We start from the raw sequence: 11,504 nt of genomic DNA, 5'->3' as shown, positions 1-11,504 counted from the left end.
GTGCACACCTAATTACCAATAATGCGTATAGCATTTCCATTTATTTGAAAGCAGGATTAAAGAGCATGGGCGATTAAATTCCTTGCTCACTGACATAGATGCCGCGACCGGGGATCAACCCCGCGGGCTTTCCATGTATATCAAGGCGCCATAGCCCACTCGGCCATGGCACCTTTTGATATAAATATGTACTGTCATCGATCATCACCACCACCATCATCATTATCGTCACCACCATCATTATCATCATCACCATCATCATCATCATTATCGTCACCATCATCATCATCATCATCATCATTATCGTCACCATCATCATCATCATCATCATTATCGTCACAATCACAACCATCATCATCATCATTATCGTCACCATCATCATCATCATCATCATCATTATCGTCACCATCACCACCACCATCATCATTATCGTCACCACCATCATTATCATCATCACCATCATCATCATCATTATCGTCACCATCATCATCATCATCATCATCATCATTATCGTCACCATCACCATCATCATCATCATCATTATCGTCACCAACATCATCATCATCATCAATATCGTCACCACCATCATTATCATCATCATTATCGTCACCATCATCATCATCATTATCGTCACCACCATCATCATCATCATCATCATCACCATCAACATCATTATCATCACCATCATCATCATTATCATCATCATTATCACCATCATCACCATCATCATCACCATCATCATCATTATCATCACCATCATTATCATCACCATCATCATCATTATCATCACCATCATCATCATCATCATCATTATCTTCATCATCATCATTATCGTCATCACCATCATCATCATTATCATCACCACCACCATCATCATCATCATCATCACCATCATCATCATTATCATCACTATCATCATCATCATCATCATCATTATCTTCATCATCATCATTATCGTCATCACCATCATCATCATTATCATCACCACCACCATCATCATCATTATCATCACCATCATCATCATTATCATCACCATCATCATCATCATCATCACCATTATCTTCATCATCATCATTATCGTCATCACCATCATCATCATTATCATCACCACCACCATCATCATCATTATCATCACCATCATCATCATTATCGTCACCATCATCATCATCATCATCATTATCGTCACCATCATCATCATCATCATTATCGTCACCATCATCATCATCATTATCGTCACCACCATCATCATCATCATCATTATCACCATCATCATCATTATCATCACCATCATCATCATTATCATCATCATTATCACCATCATCACCATCATCATCACCATCATCATCATTATCATCACCATCATCATCATCACCATCATCATCATTATCATCACCATCATCATCATCATCATCATTATCTTCATCATCTTCATTATCGTCATCACCATCATCATCATTATCATCACCACCACCATCATCATCATCATCATCACCATCATCATCATTATCATCACCATCATCATCATCATCATTATCTTCATCATCATCATTATCGTCATCACCATCATCATCATTATCATCACCACCACCATCATCATCATTATCATCACCATCATCATCATTATCATCACCATCATCACCATCATCATTATCTTCATCATCATTATCGTCATCACCATCATCATCATTATCATCACCATCATCATCATATGTGGAGGTGCCGTGGCCGAGTGGTCTAAGGCGCCTGGCTATACATGTAAAGTCCGGGGTTCGATCCCCGGCCGCGGCACCTGTGCTCGTGAGCAAGCAAGGCATTTAATCTACATTGCTCTTTTATCCTACTTCTAATAAATTATAATCTTTTGTAAAAAAAAAAAAAAAAAAAAAAACACCACCGCCACCATCATCATCTTCATCACATCATCATATTATCATTATTATCATTATCGCCATCAACAATCATTAAAAACTGTTTGAATTCATAAAAAATCTTACAATTTGACTCCTTTCATTTCATTTCATTTTTCTTATTTCCATTTCCAAAATTTACATTTTTTCGTACATCTTTATATACAGATATAAGTAATGTAACATATAGCAAATTTATACGCACAAAATTATTGTCAGGATTATTATGGGGTGCAGCCTCCTCATGAAAATATTCTTGTAAATGATATAGACGGAATAAAACACACGCACAAAGACAACTGTGGCATATGACCGATTGAAAGTACACAAAATAAGAACAAGATGAAAAAAAAAAAGATAAAATGGGAAAGAAAGAGAGATTAAAAGTCTCCAGAATCTTGCTCCGGTACTCACAAACGGATCTCGTTGATCAGTAGGATAACGAAATGAATGCATTGTGTACGAACACTGTTAAGAAATACTAGTAATTTTACAAAGAGAAATCATGAATTTACAGGATGTTTACCTTTTAAAACAGACGACACAACGATTTAACAAGCCAAACGTATTTATGCAGTCATATGTAACGTAGAAAAATGTAATAATCTTTGTAAAAATACAAACGAATTATCGTGTTTTACGTTGATTGCAGATTTGCAGTGCATCTATCGTATAAATAGTATTCGTATTTGTAAATCAACGGCGATTTAAGGGTTAAATGAATGTTAAAATGGTGGGGGTTACAGTTATCAATTTTTTGTTATTTTTTTTTTTTTGCATTTTGGCAGCACGTCGTAATTTAACAGTTCATACTGTTTGTGAGTACCAGCTGCCACTAATAATTATTGTTTTTTACAGTTTCATTTTTGATAGTGTATACAGGTTATCCATGTTACATTTAAAAATATGCGTGTTTGAGTGAAGAAGAGTTAAATTAATTAGTGATTATCTCGGATAATTTTTTTTAACTTAAATCAAAAGAGTTTAGGCTTTAGAATTATTTAATGTTATTACTAATAGTGCCCCATAGCCTACATGGCCTAGGGCCTTCCAAAGTAAATATTGATTTGGCAAGGGTGTTCCATGATCATAGTGATAGATGAAATATTTGTGAATAGCTTTGTTTTTGTGAAATGACGAATATTAAAGGTCGATGGTAGAATATTGTTGTTTACATGAATTGACGAGGTTATATTGGTATACATTTTCATTTTCAACAATTTATTGTTGGAAAAAGAGGTGATTAATATGGGATCTCCAGGATAAGATATTTCCAATTCAATACTCATCTTGATGAATAGAGAGACAGTTTAACAATTAAACTCAAAATATAGGCCCTGAATATTTATATTATTTTACGAATTTTAAGCTCAATTTGTAGCATTGAACTCCAATAAGACTGGGGTATCTCAGCCCCCCCCCCCTTCCCACCCTCGAAATTTTCGCGTTCTCTTGCACCAAAAAGTGCGAGGTCTGGGTAGACCTATGTGGTTCTGAAATTAAGCAATAATTTGGAAGATTATGACAGAATTGCTTTAAAAATTAACTCTCATTCATGTACAAATCATTTATTTTCTTCCATTTTTCATAAAATATAATTGTTCAATATAAATCATACAAAATTATTTGTCATAATAATATTGATAATAGGAATTTATATTGCGCCATCTATCTAGAAATATTCTATTCCGAGGCGCGTTATTATTATCATTATTACAACGGTTTTAGCTCGAGCTGCCTTTCAGCGCTCATGCATTCAAGGAATTAATCCTGCCAGGTACCCATTCACCTCACCTGGGTTGAGTGCAGCACAATGTGGATAGATTTCTTGCTGAAAGAAATTACGCCATGGCTAGGATTCGAACCCACGACCCTCTGTTTCAAAGTCAGAAGACGTATCCACTTGGCCACAACGCTCCACGTCATAAGAATATAAATACATAAATTGTTATCAGAAAGAGGCGTAGTTCCCTGAAAGCAAAAAGCTTGTTACGGGATACACCTTGAACACACACTTTTCACTTTTCAGGGCCGCAGAACGGATTTGATAGGGGGCGGGGCGGGGGGCATTGCAAATAACCATAATCAGATTTACAGGGCAGACCTCCCCCCTTCCCCCCGTTTCCGTGGCCCCTGCGATTCAGATTTTGGAATAAAACGTAGTAGAATTTGATGCTTATATTGAGATTGGAATATTTCACTGTGTATTGTTCTAAATCATCGTACTGTTACCTTTGTTCAAATCTGTGACTATGCTATCATTCTTATAATAATAAAATCGAATTCCGTAGTTAGTCGTAATGACGTCATAGCAGTCGTACGATTGGCTACGATTTGAAAATAATTTAGCCTTCACTCCAAACTAAAGGCTTGCAATCATTCAAAATTGTTATATTAGTATTCCTCAAGCTAATTATGAACCTCAAATAAAAAGATGCTTTACATTCACATTTTGAGCAAAATACGATTTTCTCCAAATGGGATCGTGGACCAGTCAAAATGTGTGTGGTTGCCTTAACACAAATATAATACAAATACATGGGTAAGACATTGACGTTCTCTTGAAATATCGAAGATAGATTTGGGCACCTCCCCCCTGCCTTTCGTGTCCCGGTCGTTATCAAAACCGTTTCTAATTTTACCGACATCTTAAAATTGACCGCCCCTTGTTACGTTCTCTAGAACAACGCCGAAAATGTTGGGTTTTATCAGAAGCAGGTCCATAAAACAAAAAAGGGCGGGGTTTACAAAGGTGACATATTTTCTTCTCCGAAATCAAAACGATTTGGTGCACGCTGCTCGTTTCTCCCATTATTTTTTTCTTGACTGAAAAAAAAACACCATAAATCCTAAGGCCCCTGCCTCGAACGACTAACACCCCCCCCCCCCCGCGCCCTCTGGCCTATTAAGGGATACCTCGTCAGATTTGAAAAATATCTTCTGACATTAAAAAAGGGGAAAAAGCTATAGATGATCGCCCCTTGCCGACGCAAACATCAAACTTTCGGACAAAGCAAGGAAAAAAGTTCTGAATAAATAAGCGAAATTATATCCAGGAAGAGCTTTCGGCGCCCTCTGTTTGACTCTTTGTTTTCTATGTCATTTGTGTTCACAACCAACATTCATATATTATTGGGTTTTTTTTTTTTTTGTAATTGACTTTTTACAACCTTCCTATAAAAAAAAGTTGGGGCTGAGCCCCCCCCCCCCCCCCCCCCATCCCCCCTTTCCGTTTCCTTGGTGCCTACGTAGTTCTTTGACTTTGACATATAATGGTTTCTACACTACAAAGCCGTAGTAGACAGTGTGGATAATTCATTTGACCCTGTTCCACGTGCTACTTTTCTTCCGATGTTACGTTTTCCAATGGTATCCTGCAAATGTAAAAAAAAATACAAATAAAAATGTTAATCTAAGTTCCAATCTAACGAGCACTGGATGCATGTAGATTATGTAATGTAGAACAAGTAACACGGTAAAGGGTGTCGATGCATGTTCGGATAGGGGGAGGGGCAAAAGTGTAGAAAAAATGTGCAAACTTTTTCAGCGCACTTCAAAGCGAGAAGAAAAATTGACCTTTCTCATTGTGAAACATAGATTTTGCCCCAAGTCTATTTATTTATTTATTTATTTCATTTCATTTATTATGGGTATATATCATGCATACGCAAGTGAGGGCCTTTTTCTCTTTTATTTCATTATTATTATTTGCTTGTTGAATTATTCCTGTACAAAAATCACCTCCATCTTGTAGTGAAAACCCTTTTTTAAGGGAGGGGGGGGGGGGGAGGCTTGTCAAATTTTCCTGTCCAAACATGCACCCACTCCCTTGGAAAATCCTGGATCCACATCACCAAATTTAGATTTTTTTTGACATGTCCAAACTTTTACTAGTTTTTAGAATTTTTATTCCATGTGTCATAATCATTGTGCCCCATATAATGACACCCCCGGGGGTCGCTACCACTGCTAAGTAAATGTATAACGTGCCTTTCCCCCTCCCCCATTGGACGTGTCAAATTTCCTTAGTACCCAGGTCTTTTGCATAGATAAAATATGTATGACTAAGCATTTGAATGGGGAGTGTTTTTTATTCATTCTTTACTCACTTTGTTATCATTCCCTTTTCTTTTTCCTCTTTTTTATCCTGATGCAGCCCTCGAAACACGAAGAAGAGGACAATGGCTATAATGACACCGACAGCTCCGAATGCAAAACTGAGGTCAATGACGTACGATTGGGTGGGACCTGATAATGATTAATATTATTATCATTTTAATAACGAGTATAGTCATAGTGATGATAATGAGAATGGAAATTGTAGTACTAATAACAGCAGTTATGATATGAATAATGATAATAATAATAATGGTAATAATAATAATGGTGATGATACTAACAATAATAATAATACCAATAATAATGATGATAATAATAATAATCATCATCATAATATAATAATAATAATAGGACTGAGAACAATGAATTATTTTCATAAAATGAATCGTTGTCATTATTTAAATCATAATAATAACGAAAATAATAATGATATTTACATTTTATCCAATACTACCAATGCTAATAACAATTATGTAATATGCAGTTTGCCTTTCGGTATCTGAGTCTATTCATAGATATTATATTTTATATAACAATGTATAACACATTCAATTTATACATTAATACATAATACACATTTATATGGCAAGGAAAGCAAAAGAAGTAGACAAAGCTTTTCGGGCTTTAACACCCCCCCCCCCCCTTCCCGTATGCTTATGTTCGTTTGATGAATTTGCAAGGTATATATTTTCATTATCATGTTACCTTTAGGAGGAACGCTTGTCATCACTTTCTCCGTTTTCTCTGAAAAAAATATGCAAAATACATTAACCTCCAAGATCACTATGTTACCCTATATTAATAGTTGTACTTTCAAATGTTACATTAGACGGTTCACAAGATTTCCAAAATCATCAATGATGTTTCTTAGATATATTTCTCGGGAGACGCCATTACTTATAAGATTGATGAATGAACTCAAATACCTAGCTCATATCATTTACATGCGCACGCTGAAAGGTAAGTGCATGTAATATAAAATCTATACGTAAAATAGTATCGTTATTTCTTAAAACTGTTCGGTGAATAAATAAGATGACCAAATCCGAGGAATCATATGCTTTAATACCAGTTAGGGCTTTAAAAAACACGAACATTACGATTTACTATGAGCCTAAAGTAAAGATCTTGTAAAAATGAAAATCTTGAATTTTGTATAAATAATAATATTAAGCTGAACGGAAATGTGTATCATTAAGCACTAACCCAATGATAGGAGGTTCAGTTATCCCCTCCCCATTAAAATTGAGTGAAGCAAGATAGAGTAATACCCTACGATCCCCCACCCCCATAAAGAAAATTCACGTCCAAGAAAAAAGGAGAAGAGGGTGAAATATGATATCATTTTTAAAATATCACGTCAAAATATATCATCTGATTTTCACATTCTCAGAAGGAAAAAATTAAGAAAAGGGAAACTTTATTTTTCATACAAAAAGTGAAAAGAAAAAAAAAGCTCGCTCACTTCTCCCGAAAGCAACTTTGTCAAAAATGTTGTTCCATACATAGTACACCCAGTGGCGTACCTAGGATTTTCCAAGGGGGGGGCAAATTCGTCCGCCAAAAAATTTGACTAGCAAAAAAATAACCAAAAAAAAAGGTCTTCAGCCGGAAGTAAAGGACATTTCGCGCCAGAAAAAAAATTGACAAGCAAAAAAAAGGTCATCAAGTTCAAAGGAGGGGCCACTTGTGGCTCATCGGGGATCAGTTTTGACTCGTCAGGGGGCAGGGATACGTCCCTTGCATGAGTTGTGACTCGTCAGGTACGCTAGTGCATACACCATGTTTGCCCCTCCCCCTTAAAATAATTAATTGCCTCATTATACCACTGACTGGTACCATCTCTGAATAGTTTTATAAGGGCTTGTAATAACTGTGATTACGATGAATTATACTTGTATCAATAAGCAACAAGAATTAAGTAATACATGTAAGCTCAAAGTCCGAAGAATAATTTTGACTGTCAAGTTCAAACTAAGTTTAAAGACAACTCCTAAATCATAAAGTGTGACTACGTAAAATAATAATAACCTGGGGTTTGTGTTGGAACTGTTGTTAATTTCTTCACCGTCCTTTCTGGATCTGAAGAGAGATAAAGGGGAGAAGAAGAGGAGGAGGAAGAGGGGAAAGATAGATAGAGATTACATGTATGATATACACAGCAAAAACTGTGGTGTTAACCGGTGTACATAGAGGACCACACCAGTTATTTTACACCGGTGTTAAATTGGTGGTGTTAGTTTTACACCTATAGGTGTTATTACAACACCTATGGTTGTTACATTTGCACTCTTTGGTCTTATGTTCAATCTCTAGGGTGTTATTTTAACACCTCAGGGTGTGGTCCTCTATTAACACCAATTGGTGTCAGTTTTAACACCACAGTCTTTACAGTGTATAATTTCTTCGAAGGATTGTTTTTATGTCATTGCAAAACGATTTAAATAAATACACGATATTAATGATATCTTCGTCCTCTTCATCTTTATTTTAATATTGTGGTTGAAGGATTACGTCCTGTCATCTTTCACAGATCATGACTGTATGGTAAGCTTTTCAAATCAATCTGTATCATTGTTGCGACGTCGGGCAAATATCTGGAAAAGTTTCATGTTGTTGAAAACAACATTTTCCTAATCAATGGTATTAGTGGTAAACGTTTTAAAAAAAAACTTAGCCATGTTTCCTCTAAAATGAAAGTATAAAATTAAAATAACTTGTTTTGTGACGCACGTAAGTATATATTTAGGTGATTTTTTTTAGCTGTAGAAAAAATAGACCAAAAAAGGAGGCACATGCTCCGTGTGCCCCCCCCCCCCCCCTCCGATTCACGCCTGGTTATTACACAGGATACACTGTTAAAAAACCCTGATTTTAGAGGGGGAAAAGAAGATTTTGCAGAAAGCAATAACAGAATCATTCTGTAAATTCATAACACAGGAATTTTCCCCAATTTAACAGAACAGGTCTGTTTTAATAAGGGGAAAATTGCGTGTATGGTTACATACACCAAATACCGATTTCCTGTAATTTTACATGATATAATGTAAGATTACGCAAGATGTTCTCGAGACCCTGCTGCAGGAACTTCTTTTATTTTAAGGATAAATTTTCTAACAGTGTAGGAGCAGCTATCGTGAATCCTAGAAATATTTGGGGGAGATGCTTGATTAAATGTGAATGCCAACATTATTAACTAATAACGATGACAATGGAAGGGCGCTTTGTATACGGATGTTTCAAAGCGCACTGGTGGGTAAAATAATTAATAAAACAATTGATTAAAGATAATCAACAATGGTCAAGACTTTTAAATTCAAAATTCTAATTTATTTATTTCACTTCCATCAAACAAAAACAAAAATACCATATATAAACATAAATATTTGTATCCGTTGCAAACAAAATTAATGATACATATATGTTGTGAAAAAACACTCAGACAATTTGGGCAACACATTGTAGGTTTTAGATATGTATACTATTTTTCAATAGAAATTAAATTAAGATGGAAATGGAGGGACCCACTAAAAAGCAATGCTTGTACAATGTGGGCCCCTTAAAAAATAGATAACACAACAAATAACAAAATAACAAAGTATAAATACAGATAATCAAATGAGAAAATAAATAGATAAATGAGAGGGAAATACTCACAAAATAAATACAAAGTTATCAAAAATATATAGTTTGATAAAGGACAAAACAATCCGTCCTAAAAATACCCACCCTTCCCCATCCCCCCCCCAAAAAAAAAGAGGAGAAAAAAGGGGAGAATGCCCTGAGAAGATGGATGGGTGCTGCTGTACGTAGATAGAGCACATGCCGTCGTGGACTCAAGCAAACTAAATGAGAAATAACAAATTTTACCTGTTGAATGCATCGTTGTTGGAGCAGCAGTTTCTGCCTTATCAGTGGTCCCGAGCTCTATGTATTAGAAGAGATAGTTATTCACATAAAATACCAATAAGAATTTATTAGCGATTGAAGTTACCCCTCGAACAAGAATTTAAGGGTACTGGAATTTATTTGGATCATTGGATGCAGTTTTTGATATCTGAAATATTACTAGTGGCTTACATACTTTGAGCGAATCCTAAGATGAAGTGCAATCAAATTATTCAAATATTAATACAAAAGAAAAATAGATAAAAACAAAAGTAAACATGAATCAATGACAAATTAGATTTATCAAATCCAATTGAAATAAGACCAATCTAGACAGGTCAAATAAATTCAATATAAAATCATATCATTCCAATCAAACTAATCAATCACATAAATTACCAATGCCATCATCATCGTCACCATCTTTACCACCACCACCATCATCATCATCATCATCATCATCATTACCACCATCGTCATTATCATCACCACCATCATCATCATCATCATCACCATCATCACCACCATCATCATCATTAACACCATCATCATCATCATCACCATCATTACCATCATCATCATCATCACCATCATCATCATCATCACCATCATTACCATCATCATCATCATCATCATCATCATCATACCATCGTCATTTACCTGATTCAGTCGATTGATGAGATGACGTCACTGCGTCTTCGGTGGTTCCTGAAACGTTTGTAGTAAAAGGTAAATATGATTATTATTACTCTTATATATGTTTTGAAAGGGGTCAGCATTTTCTTTCTTTGCAGATTTTTTTAGTGCACAAACTGTAGGGTTTTTTGTAATCATTTCAGTTGAAAATGTACGCAAGTGAAGATTATTTTTTTTAGCTTCTCGACTTTTTTATGACACAAATCACCGTAATTCGGGAGTACAAGTCCCCTTTTAAACTTTTTTTTTTTGGGGGGGGGGTTGTCAAGATTTTCTGATCATCTGATTTGTCATTATTGCCATTAGTACTTGCCTAATGTAGTTTCAGCATGAGATGTCATTATTGCCTCCTTTGTGCTTCCTGAATAATTGCAGGAAAAGGATGAAAGAAATGAAAATATTGGTATATTATTGTGAACATTTGTGGGATTCTATGCATTTCTTTTCAGTCTCACGGTTTGCTGGCTTGGATAAAACCAACGAAAAAGAACACCAAACCAAATTAAGAGAGATGAAATTAAATCACACTGAAATCATCATGGTAGTTAACATTATCATTAAGACCACCATGTCCATCACTAATCATCACCAGTTCCATAATAAATATCATCATAGGTACCGCCATTGTAATCATCAAGATCATAATAATCATCAATTCGTGATCGATCGTCATTGCAAACACCATCACTGTCACTATATTTCCACCACAATCAGTGGCGTACCTAGGATTTTCCACAGGGGGGGGGGGCAAAATTGGCCGCCAAAAAATTTGACAAGCAAAAAAAAAAAAGGTCTTCAAAAGCTCGTCAGGGGGGCAGGTATATGTCTTTTGTATAGGTTGTGGCTCGTCAGGGGGGGCAGAGTGCCCCCCTGCCCCCCCCCCGTAGGTACGCT

The 11,504-nt window shown here is 35.6% G+C and overlaps 1 protein-coding gene across 1 annotated transcript in view; it reads right to left on the bottom strand.

Annotated features, from left to right (window-relative positions):
* Positions 1–3,445: 3,445 nt before the first annotated feature.
* Positions 3,446–11,504, bottom strand: part of LOC135154921 (uncharacterized) — a 13,098-nt gene continuing 5,039 nt past the window's right edge. The window contains exons 6-12 of the mRNA XM_064103165.1: positions 10,924–10,971; positions 10,575–10,622; positions 9,897–9,953; positions 8,058–8,108; positions 6,732–6,770; positions 6,017–6,155; positions 3,446–5,281 (exon numbers count right to left, since the gene is read on the bottom strand). Coding sequence (XP_063959235.1) covers positions 5,245–5,281; positions 6,017–6,155; positions 6,732–6,770; positions 8,058–8,108; positions 9,897–9,953; positions 10,575–10,622; positions 10,924–10,971 — 419 coding nt within the window. The 3' untranslated portion in view covers positions 3,446–5,244. The remainder of the gene's footprint in view (positions 5,282–6,016; positions 6,156–6,731; positions 6,771–8,057; positions 8,109–9,896; positions 9,954–10,574; positions 10,623–10,923; positions 10,972–11,504) is intronic.

The sequence above is a fragment of the Lytechinus pictus genome, chromosome 8 (genome assembly GCF_037042905.1).
Source record: "Lytechinus pictus isolate F3 Inbred chromosome 8, Lp3.0, whole genome shotgun sequence".
NCBI classification, from domain to species: domain Eukaryota; kingdom Metazoa; phylum Echinodermata; class Echinoidea; order Temnopleuroida; family Toxopneustidae; genus Lytechinus; species Lytechinus pictus.
Note: the sequence above shows the minus strand (reverse complement) of the source record. Positions and strands in the feature narration are given on the sequence as shown.